The 22,972-nt window shown below is 40.3% G+C and overlaps 1 protein-coding gene across 10 annotated transcripts in view; it reads right to left on the reverse strand.

The window, feature by feature from the left end:
• ULK4 (unc-51 like kinase 4) overlaps window positions 1–22,972 on the reverse strand; it is a 706,344-nt gene that overhangs the window by 313,901 nt on the left and 369,471 nt on the right. For 7 of the 10 annotated variants that reach the window (XM_077992220.1, XM_077992218.1, XM_077992223.1 and 4 more), the window contains one exon: window positions 9,993–10,098. The exons of the other annotated variants lie outside the window; for them this stretch is intronic. In XM_077992220.1, the coding sequence (XP_077848346.1) occupies window positions 9,993–10,098 (106 nt within the window). The remainder of the gene's footprint in view (window positions 1–9,992; window positions 10,099–22,972) is intronic. 10 annotated transcript variants of the gene reach the window in all.

Raw genomic sequence — 22,972 nt, forward strand, 5'->3', positions numbered from 1 at the left:
ACCTCGTGATCTGCCCACCTCAGCCTCCCAAAGTGCTGGGATTACAGGCATGACCCACCGCGACCAGCCCAAACTTTTAAGGAGTAGATAATTCCAATAATACATCAACTTTCCAGAAATACAGAAAGAGGAAAAAAAACATTTTTTAATGAAGCAATATAGCATTAATATTGAAATCTGGGCGAAGAATATTTTTCTCCCATCAAAAATGAACAAACAAAATCACAAACCAATCACACCAATGAATGGCAATGAAAAATCCTAAATAAAATATTTGCAAGGAACTAAAGTAGCACAATTAAAGAACTGTGTATCATAAGTGTGGTTACTGACTCAAACACTAGGATAGGTTCAATGTTAGGTAACCGATTAAATATAATCCATTATATAAATAGATTCAAGGAAAAATCATTTGATCATTTCCATAGAGGCCAAAAAAGCATTTGATAAAAGTCATTATTCCCGATTACAAAAGAAACAAAAATGAAATTAAAATAGAAGAGTACATCCTTAACCAGAAAAAAAGATCCTCAGACAAATCCAACACATCTTCTACCCCACTCTCTTTGAATCTTGTAATTAGACCAGAGGGGAAAAGTAGCATCATAAAAATTGGAAAGAAAATCATCATTATTTGCAATTATTATATGACTGGAAAACTAAGAAAATCACCTAAAAACTATTACTATAAAAATAATAAAAGAATCAATTTAGTTACAAAATTGCATATACAGAAATCAAAAACTTTCAAACATATTTAAAACAACAAACTGCAGCCAGGCATGGTGGCTCACACCTGTAATACCAACCAGTGCTTTAGAAGGCTGAGGTGGAAAGATCACTTGAAGCCAGGAGTTTGAGACCACCGTGGTTAACATAGCAAGACCCTGTCTCCATCAAAAAAAAGAAAAAAAATTAGCCAGGCATGGTGGCACATGCCTGTTGTCCTAGTTACTTGGGAGGCTGAAGCGGGAGGATCACTTGAGGCCAGTTCAAGGCTGCAATAAGCTCTGATTGTGCTACTGCACTCCAGCCTGGGTAACACATTGAGACCCTGTCTCTAAAATAAAGTAAAATAAAATAAAATAATTTAAAAATAAATTGGAATATATAATGGCAGAAAAGTCCTCATTTCTATTGAATGCAAAAAAAAAAAATGCAACACTTAGGAAGACATAAACTTAACAAGAAATGCACAAGACCTATATAAAGAAAACTACAAAAAATCTCTGAGGAACATAAAAGTGCCTTGAACAAATGGGGAAGGAAAACATGCTCTTAGGTCCAAAGACAAGCAATCTCATGTGCTCTTGTGGAAATTTAAATTGCCACATCACTTAGAGCAACTTGTCATTATCTACAAAAATTACATACGTATATATCCTTTGATCTAACAATTCCAATTCCAGGAATTTCTCCTATAAATATCCTGCTCCTGTGTGAAGGGATACATGTATAAAGCTATTCATTGTAGAACTAACTGTCTGTAACAGCAAAATATTGCAAACAACACATATCTACCACTGAAGCCCTGGTTAAATAAACTATGCTACATCCATAAAACAGAATAGCACGTTGCTGTGTAAAAGAATAAAGAGCTCTATATACCAAAGCCCCACAACTGTTGGCAATATTTATCACAGGGGGTAAGTGCATATTTTTCTTAGGGGAGGAAAGAAATATTACCAGCATTGAAATATAATGACCACATAGAAACAGAATTCTAGGCCGTGAGCGCTGGCTCACGCCTATAGTCCCAGCACTTTGGGAGGCCCAGGTGGCAGATCACCTGAGGTCAGGAGTTCAATGCCAGCCTGGCCAACATAATGAAACACCATCTGTACTAAAAATACAAAAATTAGCCAGGCATGGTGGTGGGTGCCTGTAATCCCCGCTACTTGGGAGGCTGAGGCAGGAGAATTGCTGGACCCTGCGAGGTGGAAGTTGCCCTGGGCCGAGATGGCACCACGGCACTCCAGCCTGAGCAACAGAGTGAGACTGTCCTAAAAAAAAAAAAAGAAACAGAACTCTAAATTCTTGGGTGGGCAGGGGGAAACTAGAACTGTGAGTTGGAAATTTTATTCAGTGACAGATTTTCTCCCAAGTCTTATTCCTGTGAAAAATTCCAGTTGATAGCTTCTATTTTATTAACATAAGAGAGAACATATACAGTCATGCACTGCATAATGATGCTTCGGTCAACAGTAGACTGCCTAAATGATGGTGGCCCCATAAAATTACAATAAAGCTGAAAATTTCCTGTCACCTAGTGACATCTTGATGATCCTGATCCTATTTAGGTGAAGGTTAATTTGCGTGATTTTGTTGTAGTTTTTAACACAAAAGTTAAAAAAGTAAAAAAAAAATTAATTAAATTTAAATACAGAAAAAAGCAGCCAGGTGCAGTGGCTCACACTTATAATCCCAGCAGCATTTTGGGAGGCCATGGGTGGCAGATCACTTAAGCCCAAGAGTTCAAGACCAGCCTAAGCAAGATGATGAAACCCTGTCTCTACAAAATAATAATAATAATAACAATAATAAATAAATTAACTAACTAATTAGCTGGGCATGGTGGCATGCACCTGTAGTCTCAGCTGCTAGAGAGGCTGAGGTAGCCTCCTACCTGAGCCCAGGGAGTTCAGGCTGCAGTGAGCCGTGATCGCCTAACTGCACTCCAGCCAGGGCAACAGAGTGGGACTCTGTCTCAAAAAAACAAAACAATAAAAACAACAACAACAAAACAAAGCTTATAGAATAAGGACATAAAGCTATACCATGTCCTTGTGTTCCAAGCTAAGTGTTATTACAAAAGAGTCAACAAGTAGAAAAGGTTTTTTAAGTTATGAAGTTTAAAAGTTATAGTAAGCTAATTTCCTATGGAACAAAGAAAAAACTTTTTAAAATGTACTTTAGATTCTAGGGTACATGTGCACAACATGCAGGGTTGATACCTAGGTATACATGTGCCATGCTGGTTTGTTGCACCCATCGACTCGTCACTTACATTAGGTATTTCTCTTAATACCATCCCTCCCCCAGCTCCCCACCCCCCAACATGCCCCAGTGCATGATGTTCCCCACCCTGTGTCCAGGTGTTCTCATTGTTCAATTCCCACCTATGAGTGAGAACATGTGGGGTTTGGTTTTCTGTTCTTGTGATAGTTTGCTAAGAATAATGGTTTCCAGCTTCATCCATGTCCCTGCAAAAGACATGAACTCATCCCTTTTTATGGCTGCACAGTATTCCATGGTGTATATGTGCCACATTTTCTTAATCCAGTCTATCATTGATGGACATTTAGGTTGGTTCCAAGTCTTTGCTATTGTGAATAATGCCGCAATAAACATACGTGTGCATGTGTCTTTATAGCAGCATGATTTATAATCCTTTGGGTATATACCCAGTAATGGGATCACTGGGTCAAATGGTATTTCTAGTTCTAGATCCTTGAGGCATTGCCACACTGTCTTCCACAATGGTTGAACTAATTTACACTCCCACCAACAGTGTAAAAGCGTTCCTATTTCTCAACATCCTCTCCAGCACCTGTTGTTTGCTGATTTTTAAATGATCACCATTCTAACTTGTATGAGATGGTACCTTATTGTGGTTTTGATTTGCATTTCTCTGATGGCCAGTGATGATGAGCATTTTTTTCATGTGTTGTTGGCTGCATAAATGTCTTCTTTTGAGAAGTGTCTGTTCATATTCTTTGCCCACTTTTTGATGGGGTTGTTTTATTTCTTGTAAATTTGTTTAACTTCTTTTGTGGATTCTGGATATTAGCCCTTTGTCAGATGGGTAGATTGCAAAGATTTTCTCCCATTCTGTACTTGCCTATTCACTCTGATGGTAGTTTCTTTTGCAGAAGCTCTTTAGTTTAATTAGATCCCATTTGTCTATCCTGGCTTTTGTTGCCATTGCTTTTGGTGTTTTAATCATGAAGTCTTTGCCCATGCCTATGTCCTGAATGGTATTGCCTAGGTTTTCTTCTAGGGTTTTTATGGGTTTAGGTCTAACATTTAAGACTTTAATCCATCTTGAATTAGTTTTTCTATAAAGTGTAAGGAAGGGATCCAGTTTCAGCTTTCTACATATGGCTAGCCAGTTTTCCCAGCACCATTTATTAAATAGGAAACCCTTTCCCCATTGCTTTTGTCAGGTTTGTCAAAGATCAGATGGTTGTAGATGTGTGGTATTATTTCTGAAGCCTCTGTTCTGTTCCATTGGTCTATATATCTGTTTTGGTGCCAGTATCATGCTGTTTTGGTTACTGTAGCCTTGTAGTATAATTTGAAGTCAGGTAGCGTGATGCCTCCAGCTTTGTTCTTTTTGCTTTGGATTATTTTGGCAATGCGGGCTCTTTTTTGATTCCGTATGAACTTTAAAGTAGTTTTCTCCAATTTTGTGGAAGAAAGACATTGGTAGTTTGATGGGGATGGCACTGAATCTATAAATTACCTTGGATAGTAGGGCCATTTTCACAATATTGATTCTTCCTATCCATGAGCATGGAATGCTTTTCCCTTTGTGTCCTCTTTTATTTCGTTGAACAGTGGTTTGTAGTTCTCCTTGAAGAGGTCCTTCACATCCCTTGTAAGTTGGATTCCTAGGTATTTTATTCTTTTTGTAGCAACTGTGAATGGGAGTTCACTCATGATTTGGCTCTCTGTTTGTCTGTTACTGCTGTATAAGAATGCTTGTGATTTTTGTACATTGATTTTGTATCCTGAGACTTTGCTGAAGTTGTTTATCAGGTTAAGGAGATTTTGGACTGAGACAACGGGGTTTTCTAAATATACAATCATGTCATCTACAAACAGGGATGATTTGATTTCCTCTTTTCCTAATGAATACCCTTTATTTCTTTCTCTTGCCTGATTGCCCTGGCTGGAACTTCAAACACTATGTTGAATAGGAGTGGTGAGAGCGGGCATCCTTGTCTTGTGCCGGTTTTCAAAGAGAATGCTTCCAGTTTTTGCCCATTCAATATGATATTGGCTGTGGGTTTGTCATAAATAGCTCTTATTATTTTGAGATACATTCCTTCAATATCTAGTTTATTGAGTTTTTAGCATAAACGTCTGTTCAATCTTGTCGAAGGCCTTTTCTGTATCTATTGAGATAATCATGTGGTTTTTGTCATTGGTTCTATTTATGTGATGGATTACGCTTATTGATTTGCGTATGCTGAACCAGCCTTGTATCCCAGGGATGAAGCCCACTTGATCATGGTAGATAAGCTTTTTGATGTGCTGCTGGATTTGGTTTGCCAGGATTTTATTGAGGATTTTTACATCAATGTTCACCTTTGGCCTGAAATTTTCTTTTTCTGTTGTGTCTCTGCCAAGTTTTGGTATCAGGATGATGCTGGCCTCATAAAATGAGTTAGGGAGAATTCCCTCTTTTTATTGATTGGAATAGTTTCAGAAGGAATGTTACCGGCTCCTCTTTGTACCTCTCTGGTAGAATTCAGCTGTGAATTCATCTTGCCCTGGACTTTTTTTGGTTGGTAGGCTACTAATTATTGCCTCCATTTCAGAGCCTGGTATTGTTATATTCAGAGATTCAACTTCTTCCTGGTTTAGTCTTGGAAGGGTGTAGTGTCCATGAATTTATCCATTTCTTCTAGATTTTCTAGCTTATTTGCATAGAGGTGTTTATAGTATTCTCTGACGGTAGCTTGTGTTTCTGTGGGTTCAGTGGTGATATCCCCCTTTATCATTTTTATTGTGTCTATTTGATTATTCTCTCTTTTCTTCTATATTAATCTTGCTAGTTGTCTATTAAGTTGTTGATCTTTTCAAAAAACCAGCTCCTGGATTCATTCGTTTTTTGAAGTGTTTTGTGTTTCTCTATCTCTTTCAGTTCTGCTCTGCTCTTAGTTATTTCTTGCCTTCTGCTAGTTTTTGAATGTCTTTGCTCTTGCTTCTCTAGTGCTTTTAAGTGTGATGTTAGGGTGTTGATTTTAGATCTTTCCTGCTTTCTGTTGTAGGTATTTAGTGCTATAAACTTTCCTTTAAACACTGCTTTAAATGTGTCCCAGAGATTCTGGTACGTTGTGTCTTTCTTCTCACTGGTTTCAAAGAACATCTTTATGTCTGCCTCATTTGTTATTTACCCAGTAGTCATTCAGGAGCAGGTTGTTCAATTTCAACGTAGTTGAGCAGTTCTGAGTGAGTTTCTTAATCCTGAGTTCTAGTTTGATTGCACTGTGGTCTAAGAGACAGTTTGTTGTGATTTCTGTTCTTTTACATTTGCTGAGGAGTGCTTTACTTCCAATTATATGGTCAGTTTTAGAATAAGTGTGATGTAGTGCTGAGGAGAATGTATATTCTGTTGATTTGGGGTGGAGAGTTCTGTAGATGTCTATTAGGTCTGCTTGGTGCAGAGCTGAGTTCAAGTCCTGTATACCCTTGTATATAAAGTCTCCCATTATTGTGTGGGAGTCTAAGTCTCTTTGTAGGTCTCTAAGGACTTGCTTTATGAATCTGGGTGATCCTGTATTGGACGCATATATATTTACGATGGTTAGCTCTTCTTGTTGAATTGATCCCTTTGCCATTATGTAATGGCCTTGTCTCTTTTTATCTTTGTTGGTTTAAAGTCTGTTTCATCAGAGAGTAGGATTGCAATCCCTGCTTTTTTTTGCTTTTCATTTGCTTGGTAGATTTTCCTCCATCCCTTTTTTTTTGAGCCTATGTGTGTCTCTGCATGTGAGATGGGTCTCCTGAATACAGCACACTGACGGGTCTTGATTCTTTATCCAATTTGCCAGTCTGTGTCTTTTAATTGGAGCATTTAGCCCATTTACATTTAAGGTTAATATTGTGATGTGTGAATTTGATCCTGTCATTATTATGTTAGCTGGTTATTTTGCCCATTACTTGATGCAGTTTCTTCATGGCATCGATGGTCTTTACAATTTGGCATGTTTTTGCAGTGGTTGGTACTAGTTGTTTGTTTCCATGTTTAGTGCTTCCTTCAGCAGCTCTTGTTGTAAGGCAGGCCTGGTGGTCACAAAATCTCTCAGCATTTGTTTGTCTGTAAAGGATTTTATTTCTTCTTCACTTATAAAACTTAGTTTAGCCGTATATGAAATTCTGGGTTGAAAATTCTTTTCTTTAAGAAGGTTGAATACTGGCTCCCACTCTCTTCTGGCTTGTAGGGTTTCTGCCAAAAGATCTGCTGTTAGTTTTATGGGCTTCTCTTTGTGGGTAACCCGACCTTTCTCTCTGGCTGCCCTTAACATTTTTTCCTTCATTTCAACATTGGTGAATCTGACAATTATGTGTCTTGGGGTTGTTCTTCTAGAGGAGTATCTTTGTGGTGTTCTCTGTATTTCCTGAATTTGAAATGTTGGCCTGCCTTGCTAGGTTGGGGAAGTTCTCCTGGATAATATCCTGAAGAGTGTTTTCCAACTTGGTTCCATTCTCCCCATCACTTTTAGGTACACCAATCAAACGTAGATTTGGTCTTTTCCCATAGTCCCATATTTCTTGGAGGCTTTGTTCATTTCTTTTTACTCTTTTTTCTCTAAACTTGTCTTCTCACTTTATTTCATTAATTTGACCTTCAATCACTAATCCCCTTTCTTCCACTTGATTGAATTGGTTATTGAAGTTCGTGCATGCGTCACGAAGTTCTCGTGCCATGGTTTTCAGCTCCATCAGGTCATTTAAGGTCTTCTCTACACTGCTTATTCTAGTTAGCCATTCGTCTAACATTTTTTCAAGGTTTTTAGCTTCCTTGCAATGAGTTAGAACATGCTCCTTTAGCTCAGAGAAGTTTATTATTACCGAGTTTTTGAAGCCTACTTCAGTCAACTCATCAAAGTCATTCTCCATACAGCTTTGTTCTGTTGCTGGAGAGGAGCTGTGATCTTTTGGAGGAGAAGAGGCACTCTGGCTTTTAGAATTTTCAGCTTTTCTGCTCTGGTTTCTCCCCATCTTTGTGGTTTTATCTACTTTGTGTTTTTGATGTTGGTGACCTACAGATGGGGTTGTGGTATAGATGTCCTTTTTGTTGATCTTGATGCTATTCCTTTCTGTTTGTTAGTTTTCCTTCTTACAGTCAGGTCCCTCAGCTGCAGGTCTGCTGGAGTTTGCTGGAGGTCCACTCCAGACCCTGTTTGCCTGGGTATCAACAGCAGAGGCTGCAGAACAGCAAATGTTGTAGAACAGCAAATATTTCTGCCTGATCCTTCCTCTGGAAGCTTCATCCCAGAGGGGCACCCGCCTGTATGAGGTGTCTGTCAGTCCCTACTGGGAGGTGTCTCCCAGTTAGGCTACACGGGGTTCAGGGACCCACTTGAGGAGGCAGTCTGTCTGTTCTCAGAGTTCAAACACCGTGCTGGGAGAACCATTGCTCTCTTCGGAGCTGTCAGACAGGGATGTTTCTTTCTTTTTTTTTTTTTTTTTTTGAGATGGAGTCTCACTCTTGTCCCCCAGGCTGGAGTGTAGTGGTGCAATCCTGGCTCACTGCAATCTCCACCTCCCCACTTCAAGTGATTCTCTTGCCTCAGCCTCCCAAGTAGCTGGGACTACAGTCGCCCGTCACCACACCTGGCTAATTTTTGTATGTTTAGTAGAGATGGGGTTTCACCAAGTTGGCCTGGCTGGCCTCAAACTTCTGACCTCAGGTGATCTGCCAGCCTTGGCCTCCCAGAGTTCTGGGATTACAAGCATGAGCCACTGCACTCAGTCAGAAAAGTTTTTTTTTTTTTTTTTTTTTTTTTTTAATAAATCGAGTGTAGCCTAAGTGTACAGGGTTTATAAAGTCTACAGTAGTGTACAGCAACATCCTAGGCCTTCACATTCACTCACCACCCAAACACAGACTCCCTCAGGGCAACTTTCAGTCCCGCAAGCTTCATCCATAGTAAGTGCCCTATACAGGTGTATCATGTTTTATCTTGTATATCATATGTTTACCACATCTCTTCTATGTTTAAATACACAATACTTATATGTTTAAATACACAAATACTTACACCTCTGTGTTACGAGTGACTACAGTATTCACTACATGTTTGTAGCCCAGGGACAACAGGCCATACATACCATACAGCCTACGTGTATAGTAGGCTATGCCATCTAGATTTGTGTAAGTACATGCTATGGTGTTCACACAATGATAAAACTGCCTAATGATGTATATCGCAGAACACACTGCTATAGTTATGCAATGCATGACTGTACATGATTTTTAGAATTGTAACAGTACAGACGTGCATAAGATATAAAGTAAACCACTGTCAACACACCTAGTCTCATTTTCCAAGGTGCTTTTGGTCATATCTGTTTTTATTTTGATTGGCAGTCTTACTGTTCAAATGTTTGTACCCTCCAAATCTCATGCTGACCTTTAATCCCCATTATAATGGCATTAAGAGGATGGGAAATCCAACTATGGTATTTGAGAGGTGAGAACTCTGAGAAGTAGTTAAGATTAGATGAGATCATTAGGATGGGATATTAGTCACTTCATAAGAGGAGGAAAAGAAACCTGAGCTAGCAAGCTCAGCTCCTTCACCCTGTGATGCCCTACACTGCCTTTGGACTCTGCAAAGAGTCTCCAATAGCAAGATGGCCCTCACCACATGCAGCCCCTCAATCTTGGACTTCTCAGCATCCAGAACTGTACAAAATATATTTCTTTTTATTTTAAATTACTCAGTCTCAGTTATTCCGTTATAGCAACAGAAAACAGATGAATACAGACAGCAATCAGTCTAAATACTATGAGTACACTTCTATTTCTTGGTTTGTCATCTTTAAGCAGTGCCTATTGACTTTATGCCATTAAGAGAATGAATTATCTTAGAGAAACCATCCCACACTTCCAAATTTTGCCAGTGATATTACTTAAAAATTCTTATCTATTTTGACTCATCAACTTTAAATGGTACTTCTAGACTCCACGCTAAGATGAAAAAATGTACAAATAGGCAAAACTCAATCAGAGAGTAATTCTATGAAGCATTTACCTTGTTCATAAAGTAGTTTCATATTCGAATCTTTGCAGGCAACTAGATTGTTGAGTAACGCAATCACACTTTGCGTGGTATTACCCAGAATGCTCTCCTGATGTTCCTGCAATAGATCATAATTCCCAACATAACCATACAGAAATACAATTACATCATCATAAAGACAAATGAGCAAATGATCTCCATTGCTTCATTCTTTGCACAAGGTTAAATGATAGCCTTTTTGCACTTTAATGAAGCACATCCTTCTGTGTTAAGACAAATCCCATCAGTGAGCTAAGTGAGCTGGGAGGGAAGGTAAATCACTCAGACACCAGTGCTGCAGTACGGACTCCCCTGCCCATGAGCTGAGAGACAACACATGGTCCTCCATGCTTTAGGTGGGTGACAAAGGAATTCAAATATGTAGAACTCAGAAGACCATGCCTGAAGATGAATTTGAGATCACAAAAGAGAACTACTTCAAGCATATATTTCTGCAGTTTCAACATTATGCTGGTACTGATATTTTCCCACTTTAGTACATTTGATCTGATTTATTATATTACTGCTTCAGTGCAATAAGCTACATTTGAACCTAAAAGAGTGAATTGTGAATTTTGCTTTCCTCAACACTTAGCATCATACAGGAGGGAGTAACTTAGGTCCTAAAGAGAATGGAAAATGAGTTATTCTTTAGTCTTAATTTCTCATTTTAAAGGCAGAATCATTTCTTTGTAATTTTTAAAGGGTCTTACAAACAACTTGCTTTGCTTTTGTTCCCTTTTTCATTGCTGTGAATATTTTTTTAAATTAAGCAATTAACACAGATTATAACTGAAATTATTAAATTTCATATAATTCAAAACTAAAGAGGCAGTCTTTGCAGTCTGGAACTAGGATGAGGCAAGAGAGACACACAGGGTGCAAAATGTAAGGTAGTACTCCTCACTCTCAGGGTCCTATAAGTACCTACTGAGAGTGAGGACTCCCAGGAGTCTAGCTTGCCCCGCTCTAAGTCCTGTGCCCATTCACCATGACTATTCTGCCAACAACTAATCCAACTCTGAAAAGCAACAAGCATATTAATTAGTAGGCTTAATCTAGACCTTTTCATATTCACTTTCTCCACCCCTCACCCACAGAGAAACATATGGTTTGCTGTGGGGTTGTTTTTTAACGTATAGCTATTTTGTGCCAGGCACTATAGTAGGCACTTGAGGTATGCTAGTGAACAAAGTCCCCTATCCTCACGTAAATAGACAACAAAAAGCATAATAAATAAGTGAACTGTATAATGTATTAGAAGATAGCAGAGTACCCTGGCAAAAAAGAAAAAGGCAGAGCAGGGAAGCGAAGTTGAGAGGGCAGCAGTGGGGCTGCACATGATTTGAAATTGGGTGGTCAGGGTAAGACTCATTGAGAAGGTGTCATTTAACAGAATTTTTTTTTTTTTAATTTTTTGAGATGAAATCTTGCTCTGTCGCCAGGCTGGAGTGCAGTGGTGTGATCTCGGCTCACTGAACCTCCACCTCCCGGGTTCAAGCGAGTCTCCTGCCTCAGCCTCCCGAGTAGCTGGGACTACAGGTGTGTGCCATCATGCCCAGCTAATTTGTGTTTTTGTTTTTGTTTTTGTTTTTTGTATTTTTAGTAGAGACAGGGTTTGACTGTGTTGGCCAGGATGGTCTCGATCTCTTGACCTCATGATCCATCCACCTCAGCCTCCCAAAGTGCTCGGATTACAGGCGTAAGCCACCGTGCCTGGCATTTAACAGAAATTTTATTTTACTTTTTAAATGCTGAAGCCTCTTGGTATCTCTTAATTCATTTTAATAAGCTTTTCTTTTTCAATAACTTAAGCTTTATAGAAGAGTTTCAAAGATAGTACAGAGAGCTTCCATATACCCATCACCCAGTTTTCCCTCATGTTAACATCTTACCCTAAACATGTTATATTCATCAAAACTAAGAAATTTACAGATATTAATAACTCAGCTACAGACTATTCAAGTGGCACCAGTTTTCCACTGATGGCCTTTTCTCTTCCGGAATCCAATCAAGGATCCTTATTTTATATTCAGGATTATTTATTTTTGCAACAAATACTAAGTGCCAACTATTCTAGGTAGTTGGCTTGTATCAGTGAACAAAACAGAAGAAAAGCCCTGCCCTTATGGTGTTTACCTTGTACCACGAGGAGAAGACAATAAATAACATAACAAACAACTACAAGATATGTTAGAAGGTGAGATACGCTATGAGAGAAAATAGGGAACAGGACAAGTTGGCTTGGAGTGCTGCAGGGGAAGCTGCAATGCTAGAGCAAGCAAAGCATAGCTCCTTCAGAAAATGACATCTGAGCAAAGATTTGAAGACGTAGACACGTGTTTATTCTCTTAATATACTTCTAGACTCTGTCAGCTAAGTTTCTTTAGGATTGTTGCATCTATGTTCATAAGTGATACTGACTGATGAGTGACACCCTCTTCTGATTTTAGTATCAATCTCATGCTAACCTTGTCCATCCATTTTATTCCAAAAATATTTATTGTGCATCTAATATGTGTTTCTAGGAGATCTGGTAGAACTCACTCATACAAGCAACTAGCCTCCATACATTTCTACCAGTTGTGTGGAAAAACACACATAAATTCAAAGTGCTTTTTCTCTTCTCTCACTCAGTAATAATCAACACAGGAGACTTCTGTGACCAAATGCGTGGGGATTTTCCCCACACATGAAGCAAACAATCGATTCTGCAGCTGACACAAGCTGAGTGTTCTCTGATTCAACTCCACACCATCTACCTGGAAATAGTATCAGACCCCATAGGGTGAGGGCTCAGTCCCACAAGGCTACGCCCTCCTCCCTTATTCTGACAGTCATCGCAAGTCTGGGGCTCTAGAACTTCTGACCCACCAGCATCAAGTTGGGGTTCCCGTGATTCGCTCTTTGGGTTCAATTAATTTACTAGAGCAGCTCACAGAATTCAGGAAAACACATTTACCATTTTACTATAAAGGATATTAAAGACATGGATGGAGAGATGCATAGTGCAAGGTATGGGAGAAGAGCTGTGGAGCTTCTGTGTCTTCCCTGGGCACACCACCCTCCAGCAACCTGTACATATTCAGCTATGTGGAAGTTCTCTGAACTTTGGGGTTCTGTTATAGGTCCTTTGGGGTTTTTATGGAAGCTCTGTTACATAGGCAAGACTGATTATATCACTGGCCATAAATGATCAACCTAACCTCAGCCCCTCTCGCCTCCCCAGAGGTTGGGGATTGCGACTGAAAGTTTTCAGCCCTCTAATGTTGCCTTGGTCTTTCAGGTGACAAGCCACCATCCTGAAGCTATCGTAGGGGATGCCAGCCATCAACTCATTAGCATACAAAATGACAGCACCTGAAGACAGAGTTTCTAAGGATTTTAGGAGTTATACGCTAGGAAACAGGGGAGAAGATCAAATATATACTTCACGATATCATACCAGTAAAACTTAAAAAGAAACGGAAAAACAAAACACTTCTACTCAGGCATCTACAACATCTTGAACCAATGTGGTTATTTCTATTTCCCTAGAAAACCATCTACAACATCTAGATTTTCAAACATGTTGTAATAAAATCCTACAAAGCATTCTATTACACCTTCACAAAACTTCCCTGGACCCTATTTATGATGCCTTTTACACGGCGTCCTCTCTCTTGTTGATCAGACTCACCAAAGCTTTATCTATAGATGATATCAGACTTTTCAACAAACCAGCTTTCCATTTTAATGACTACCCTACTTTTTTTTGAGTTAGTCATTACGAATGACTAACAAATTTCCCACTTATCTCTCCTAGGTATACGGTAGAATGGCATTTCCCTGCCTGCTTGGAAAATGACACTAGTGATAAAAATGATACTTGCTTTGGTCAATTAAACTCACACGGGCAGAAGCATTAAGAGCCAGTGACAGCTTCATCATTCTGTCTTTTCCTCTGCCCCATGATCTTCTAGATGGTGAGGCTTCTAATGGCCTGGGTATCAGAGAGAGAACATGAAGCAGAGAATCCAGGAATCTCTTGATTGGACAGGTGGTATCCAAGGCTTACAAAAATACCCACACTGAACCTGGCTCTGAAACTGCTTTCTCAGCAGATTTGTACCTCCCACTGATGAGAGCCACTTGATTTCATATAGGTTTTGCCATGTATGCCATTGTTTAACACAAGACAAAGTGTTTGCTTTCCAAATACTGATGACTAGAAATTTTGAACTTCAGAAACACACGCTTAAGAGCACTTTTGCAGTGAATGTTAATGTTTGAATGTTTCACTGACACCAGCTTAAGAAGATTAATGTGGAAGCGATGGTCTGCCACCAATTTCATCTAATTATTCTTACAGTTGGTTGGAAGGAAAGGGTGATTAATAAGCACCAAGATGACACTACATGTTACTCGTGATAAAATAACTAACGATACATAGAAAACCTGTTCTTGTGAAGAAAGTGAAGCTAATAAATCTTTTATTTTTGGTCCCATTTGGTAAAATGACACATAATGCTCCTTGTTGAAAGACTCATCTATCAGCAAATATAGGTCAGTCTTACCAGAAATAAAACTATTGTTTCTTTGAGATATACATTTTTGTAACTAAATGCACATTTCCTACAATACCCTTGGCAATAACTTTGCTCATTCTGAAGCCAATACCTCAGCTTTTCCTGTACTCATGAGTGAGTGCCACTTTTTGATATAGGTACTTCCTTCAGTACAAAAGCTAACTCACCCTAGATGCTAAGAACACAGAATCAGATCCCAGTCAATCAGGTCCTGGGGCCCCCTTCCTGCAGGTCCCAGAGTCACTGCAGAATAAAGGCCTCTGCCTGCCCCACTACTCAATCTGCAGAGGGGTATAAAACTAAGGTACACTCTATCAAACTTCTCCACTAACATTATTACTAGGAGTACTTAGGGAAAAAAATATCTGATGCACAGAATAAAAAAAGAGATGAATAATCCCATAACCAGCCTGGAGGAAACGGTTCCACTTCTGTTCTAGACGTTATTAAAAAACACTGTTTTCTTTATTATCTTTGTTGGTTTATAAACTATCCATAGATCATAAACTTTGCTCAGAATAAAGTAAGGGCTTTATAAAAATTATATTACAGAATTATCTTTACTTGCTCTTCCCTCTTATAGGTATATATGCCTTCTTACATAGTGCAGTGGAGGGAGACCGTGAGAGCACAGTAATTGCTTCTGCTCAAGCTGATGACACAGTTCTCTAGGTGAACTAAGAGAGCTGCTGCTCTGGTCTAGAGCATCATTTCCCCAGAAAGAATGCTAAACCCATGCAAAGGGCAGTTGAGAAGGTGTAAATGTGAATTAAGCATACTTCTATTAACTTGTATCAAACTGTGCTATTTCATTTATCTTAGCAACTTTAATAAGGTTTTTTTCTTGTTCGCAATCATATTAGCTTACAGGGGTAAACTGTGCATTGAAAAACATTACATTTGCCTCTTAAAGTCAGAGGAGAGGAATATATGAAAAGAGAAAACTTGAGAGTGAACATGTGGGGCTCAACTTCTTCTTGGGTATAACTGGAAGATTGGTGGAAAGAGACAAGGGCGCGCATGTTTCGTTCAAAGACCATAGGTCAGAGTTGGAGGGGAGGGATGATTCTGACTAAAGACTATTTCATCATTAGATGCTCCTCTGGGAGAGCCTCTCCCACTCCTCCAAATTTAAGACTGAATCCCAGGGTAAAAGAGCAATACAGGAAATTAGGTAAAATCTTGATATATATATTTTTTCAATCCTCACAGCTCATTAATAAAGCAAGGAGTCTATACTTTTGGTGCCCTGATACATGCAAGGAGAGATGAAAGCAGGTGAAGACCTGCAACAAGGCTTTTGGGACAGGGTCAGGGGCCCAGTTACAAGCAGAGTTGCCACATGGGCCCGAGCTGGGCCAAGACAGCACTGATAATGTATTGAGAACTTACTATGTGCCATGTCCGGTACTCCACTTCACCTACATCATCTCATTCAACCCTTACAAAAACATGGAAGGGGCTATCGTCCTACTGTTTTTATCACTAAGAATGGAATGTTAGTGAAGTCAAGTGTAACTTGCCAAACTCTTCATTGGTGAAGCTGGGATTTGGTCTATGGGATGGCAGAAGCCTTGCCCCTAATCACCATGAAGCATTGCCTAGTGATCAGAGGAGGGCAGAGTGCCAGGGCCACCCAGGCCGTTCAGCACACTCCAGGTTAACCAACACCACCTGTGGACCCACAGTGTTACCTGGGAGAAACTGAAAGAAGTCTAGAGTGGGGTGAAAATCTGAGAAACACTAATCTGGGGCTGTAATGGTGATGCTTATCCTCCCTTTCATTCCACAACGTTCCCTGTCCCCTCCCCCCACCACTGCGATCTTCTGGCTTCATAAGCGCCCTCAATGTTTTTCACTACACTGTAAGATGTATAACCCACACGCCTGTAATCCCAGCACTTTGGGAGGCCAAGGCGGGCGGATCACAAGGTCAGGAGATTGAAACTACCCTGGCTAACATGGTGAAACCCCGTCTCTACTAAAAGTACAAAAAAAGAAATCAGCCGGGCATGGTGGTAGGTGCCCGTAGTCCCAGTCACTCGGGACGCTAAGGCAGGAGAATGTCATGAACCCAGGAGGTGGAGCTTGCAGTGGGCCGAGATCGCGCCACTGCACTCCAGCCTGGGCGACAGAGCAAGATTCTATCTCAAAAAAAAAAAAAAAGTATAACCCAAGAAGCATGATGTGGGTATTAGGCAATTACAGGAAAGGAAAGAATGAGCACAAAATAAAAATACATACTAGGGCCACTATCAATAGTCACATTATTCAGACACTTGTGTTCACACTGACTGCTGGGGGAAAAAGGAAGTGACTCGCAGAAGATGGCATCGTTGAGAGCCCACAAAAGGCAATCCCACTACACTTTAACATTATGACGAAAATATTCAACTCCTTCATCCGTAATCCATAAGCCCAGCTGAGCTAATTTATGTGCCTAATACCAGTGTATGGACATTTAATAAACAAAACACTTGAGGGCTCTAATAAAACATAGCATTTGCCAGTAGAGATAATTAGAATTAAAGCAGCAAAATTCTAGTGTTTGGCAACGTAGATGAAACAACTTCATTAAAATGTACAGTTTCAGCAAATGAAAGGCAGGAGAGCACTGGGCCCTGAAGAATCAGCCTTCTCAAAACTAATTGCTTCAGTGCTTAAAGAGGACAGCTCTGAAATACCAAGGACACAGCAAGGAAACACTAGTAAAAAATGACCAGCCTTTCCAAAGCAGTTTCACTGTAGACAGGGCATTCTACTTTACTCTGGTATTTGACAATGTAAATGCCACTGAAAGACTTCAGATGTCTGAATTAAAAGTTTGGTGAGGATCTAAATAGTCAAGGTAGAAAATACCTTTAACAACTAAAAGTAACAGTGAACCATGGTCACTCTCTTTTGCCTTTGGTTCAGGCCAGAATTTAACAATGAATTAACAGCTAATTAAAGGACCACAACTAATCGTAGGGATGAGAAACCACAGAGAGAATGAAGAGCAAAGCACACACGTGTTGTGCACACAGCATCTACAATCTCTTAGAAACACATATGACATCCTATTCAACACATGCTTAAACTACATTTCAGAAAACAAATTTGCTGTTGCTCTAGAGAACAGCAGTCTATCGTGTACTCCATGTACAATGGCACCAAAGTGCTGTGCCAGGATGTACTGGTGCATCCAGTCACTTTCTGTCACAAACATTCTCACACCTGGCTAGATTCCTAGAGCTCTGAGACCCAAGCTCAGAAAAGTCTTCAGAGTATTCAAGTGAAATAAATATGTTTGAGGGCAAGAGGACACATTTCCATATTACTGATGACTTTTCACAAGGCTGTGTCACAGGCAGCTTAAACCAGACATGGTGAAACCCCATCTCTACTAATACAAAATTAGCCAGGTGTGGTGGCGCATGCCTATAATCCCAGCTACTTGGGAGGCTGAGGCAAGAGAACTGCTTGAACTCAAAAGGCAGAGGTTGCAGTGAGCTGAGATTGAGCCATTGCACTGTAGCCTGGGAAACAAGAGCGAAACTCCGTCTCAAAAACAAACAAACAAAAACAAAAACAAACAAACTCAATGGAATCTAAATTGAGTTCATCTCCCTTTGCTTTCACATTTTCCTTTCTTTTCCTCTTTCTATTGGAGGTCCCACAGCTTGCCCAGTCATCAGCCACAAACCTTAGAATCATCGGGACTACGGCCTCCCTAGTGTCTCCCTCATCTAGTCAGCCACAAAGTCCCCTCGAATCTCCCTTGAGCCCCTCTTGCATCTATCCTCTGCTCTCCATTCCCATTTACCTGCTTAACATCACGCAATTGGCATCCTTAGCAGGGACCACAGTCTCCTAATGGGTGTCTCAACTTCCAGCCTCACTTCCATTACTGCTACCAGACTCCTCTTTTTTTTTTTTTTTTTTTTTTTTGAGACAGAGTCTTGCTCTGTCTCTCAGGCTGGAGTGCAGTGGCGCGATCTCGGCTCACTGCAAGCTCCGCCTCCTGGGTTCACGCCATTCTCCTGCCTCAGTCTCTCGAGTAGCTGCGACTACAGGCGCATGCCACCACACCCGGCTAATTTTATATATATATATATATATATATATATATATATATATATATATATATATATATTTTTTTTTTTTTTTTTTTAGTAAAGACGGGGCTTCACCGTGTTAGCCAGGATGATCTCGATCTCCTGACCTCGTGATCTGCCCGCGTCGGCCTCCGACAGTGTTGGGATTACAGGTGTGAGCCACTGTGCCCGGCCCCAGACTCGTCTTTCTAAAGTGGCAGAGACTCTATCTCCAGCTGTGGGGCTTAAATCTGGAAGGCTGTAGGCCAACACAGGGAATATTGGCTTACAGTAGGCCCAAGGTCATTGCTACCACAGTCCAGTTTCTGTCCACAGCCCTGGTTGGATTTAAAGCCCTGAAAGGAGGGGAGGCCACAAAACTCGTGGGACAGCAGATGCAGGGATGTTGTTACTCCCGTGCTTTCAATCCAGCATTATGATGTGGGAAACATTCTTACGAGTTTTTGAACCAAATACGGACCCCTAGGGCTAAGAAACAGGAAAGGGAACAAGTTGAGTTAAACTGAAAGGGCACAAGCCAATTTAAAATTAATTCAGTCTTTTACCTCATAAATAATGTACGTGGATTTCTTAGGCAGAAAGACCAGGATTTAGGGGTCCATGGGGGGAATGCTTGGGGTAGGGTGAAGGTGCTGGGGTAACTGCCCATGGGCATTTGCTCTGCTAGTTGTGCATCAGGTAAACAGCCCCTCTGCCAAGGTGGTCAGGGCTTCTAGGGGTTGAGCAGGCTCTGACAGGGGCTGAGGAGGCAGAGGAAGAACACTGAAGCCTGCTTTTCTCCCCTCGGTAGCCAAAAATGTATGGTGCTGTCGCCCCAGGAGTCTGGAGATATAGAGTTAAGCCCCTTTTTTTATGTGGGGCATCATCATTTGAAGGCTTCCTCCACCTTTCTGATCAAAGACATGAGAGAAGGCAATTTAAAATTATTTTTAAATTTGACTGACAGATACTGTAGAGGCCCTCTAGCAGCAGCAAATACAAGTTATGATTAGCGATACATTCCAGCTAGCACAGAAGGGAGTATTTGGATCAACTAGTACCATTTGCCAATCAGCATGCTGAGCTTGTCTTTAGAATTCCAGTCCTCATTCAACACCAATGGCAGTGCGTTGTGAATGCCCTTCTGGCAGGTTAATTGTGTCACTTGGCCTTCCTAGCCCTACCCTTTCATGTTATTTAGGCTTCTAGCAGGAAGCTTCCATCCTCTTGGTTCTCAATGCGGCCATATGCCTCAAGGCAGGAGCAGTGGGCCAGAGCCAATGCTGCTCAGGCAGGAGAACCCTGGCAGTGGAGCCAAAGGGAAGCTGCCAGGACCAGCTCCCTAGGGATGGACTGTGCCCCTTTTATGTATCTGCCTGTAGTGTTGAAAGAGAGGCCAATCTGCCACACAACACAATATCTGAGCTAATGACCAGCCCAAAGTAGGGAGGACAAATGAAGAACTAGAACACATCCAGACATATGACTCCTTTAGTCTTCTCCTCACATCCCTGCCACTGTTCAAAAGTAAAAATAGCAATGAAAATAGCAATAACAAAGTCCTAGCAAACTAAGGTCACTCTTAAAAATGCAGGCCAGATGTTGTTTCCTGAAGCTGGTGTCTGTGGGGAAGGCTGCCTTGGGTTGAAGACTGTTTTCCTCACTTTCTGTGCCTGCCTGCCATCACTGTGGCCATCAAGTATACAGTGACTGTCTTAATTACTTGTTAATCCCATCCCTCACCCAATGCTGAGTGTCTTGAGGGCAGGACTGGGACTTTTTTTTTTTTTTTTTTTGAGATGGAGTCTCGCTCTGTCGCCCAGGCTGGAGTACAGGGGCTGGATCTCGGCTCACTGCAAGCTCTGCCTCCCGGGTTTACGCCATTCTCCTGCCTCAGCCTCCCGAGTAGCTGGGACTACAGGCGCCCGCCACCTCGCCCAGCTAGTTTTTTTTGTATTTTTTAGTAGAGACGGGGTTTCATCGTGTTAGCCAGGATGGTCTTGATCTTCTGACCTCGTCATCCACCCGTCTCGGCCTCCCAAAGTGCAGGGACTACAGGCTTGAGCCACCATGCCCGGCCAGGACTGGGACTTTTAATCGGGTCCCCAGTGCCTACGTGCAGTCCCTGGTACACAGTGGTCTCTGAAAAATTAATGAAAAAACAGTCCTGCTCAAAGTTGCTTGGGTAAATACAGCTAGAGAAGGCACAGACAGTGTGAGAGCCTCCTTCAAGAAATTAACTAGTCAGTGACTAGAAACTGCCTTCAGTTAAGCAACTGATAAACATTTATTGAGCACCTAAAATTTGCTAAGTAATGGTGTGAAGTAGAACTACAAAAGGATAAAAAAGGCCTTTCCCAAAATGCTTTCAATCAATTTATATTCACTTTTGAATAATGTTTGCAAAAAGTGATAAATTCATATTTTTTTACTTTAAGTAAAATACACAAAAATCTCTCACTTGCATGCTAAACCCTGGTCAATCACTCATGAAGCATTTGCATTGGCATGGAAACACATTTTCATGAAACAATTTTAATAGGATTCTCTGCAAAAGATAACTGCTTACAAGGTGTCCCATCCTAAAGAAAGAAAATGTCAAGCGAAAATGAATGGAAAGATTAATTACACACAATTATCACAAGGCAATTTTCAATTTGAAATTCAATTGTCTTTTTCTGTGGGAGTGCACAAATTTTTCCTAATAGGAGTTTACCAAGTGTTGGTACTCACAGTCCAGTTTCGAAGAGGTACTAGTAAATCCTGCAGGAAAAAATATTTCAGTGGGAATTGACTAGAAGTTTATTTAAAGCCAAAGTTTTAAAGAATGTAAAAGTGTAGTGTGGTATAGCAGAAAAAAAACTGGGCCGAGTCCAGTTCTAAGCCTTGGCCTGCCTCAAACCAGCTGGAAAGCCTAAAGCAAAGCAAGAAAATAAGCTACTAGACCTTGGAAGAATCTTACAGACCTTTGTAGTTCAATCCTTTAATTTTTTAATTTTTAATTTTTTTGAATACATAAGAGGTGTATATATTTATGGAACATATGAGACGTTTTGATACAGGCATGCAATGCATAATAATCACATCAGGGGAAATGGGGGTATCCACCACCTCAAGTATTTATCCTTTGTGTCACAAATAATCCAATTATACTTTTTTTTTAAATGTACAATTATTATTGACTATATTCACCCTGTTATCAAATACTAAGTCTTATCCATTCTTGCCCCCACCCATTAACCATCCCCACCTCCCCTCCAACCTCCCACTACCCTTCCCAGTCTCTGGTAACCACCCTTCTATTCTCTAGCTCCAAGAGCTCAATTGTTTTTCAATCCTTTAATTTTAAAGACAAAGCAATTGAATCTCTGAAAGGAATATAAAGAGGAGGGTCAGGACTTAAAAGTGCATCTTCCTTTCCTATTACCTCACAATTATTTACCAAAAAATCACATCAGGGCTTATAGAGTCAAAGGTGTAATTTTATACTTGATCTCAGTCAAAAGGCCAAGAGGAGATTCAAGGATATAACTTTAAACAGATACAATGTTTGCCCACACTGGAGTAACACTGTATAAACACTGCTCCCTGGAGCTGCATATTTGGTTGCCCTTAACACCTGTGGTAGGTCAGCTCTTACTCCTGAACAGCAAGTGATGAATAGACTATTCTGGAGCAAATGGGAATACCCCAACATAATGCATGCTGACCCTCAGGCCAGCAGCACTTTTTGTATCTAATAGAATTTTTCAGTTTTTGCAGCAGAAGGCTATCTCTAAAGAGGTGATAGTCATCTTACAGTCAGGGTTGAAATTTTAGGCCAAGAGCACCGTTTTCCAATAGAATATTCTAAGCAGGTAACTTAGAACTGCAAGCATGTACATTTATGATATGCTTAAAAATCAGCAGCAAAAGGCAACCTGGATCTTTGTCACTCACCCTGGAATTTGCAGAACTTGGTATTTTATGCATGATCACACTTCTGTTCCCAATTTCCATAACTGAAGGCAATCAGCTTTCCTTTTCTTAGACTCTACTTAGAAAATAACCATTATATTTGTTTACTCACTTTGGAACATTCAATAAGCTCATTTTTGGCACATAATGACACACGCTATACCATCTTGAAGAATTAATGGTTGCAACAGGATAAAATGATTCCAGGAATATTTCACCTCTCAAATAATCTTTTGTGTCTTTACTGGCATATTTTTATTAACTAGAATTAGAAGAAACTCTAGATACAAGCATAAAGTGAGCAGTATTAATGTAGGTCAATAAATTAATAAATGTGGGTCCAAAATGTTGT

The sequence above is a fragment of the Macaca mulatta genome, chromosome 2 (assembly GCF_049350105.2).
Source record: "Macaca mulatta isolate MMU2019108-1 chromosome 2, T2T-MMU8v2.0, whole genome shotgun sequence".
In the NCBI taxonomy this organism is placed as follows: domain Eukaryota; kingdom Metazoa; phylum Chordata; class Mammalia; order Primates; family Cercopithecidae; genus Macaca; species Macaca mulatta.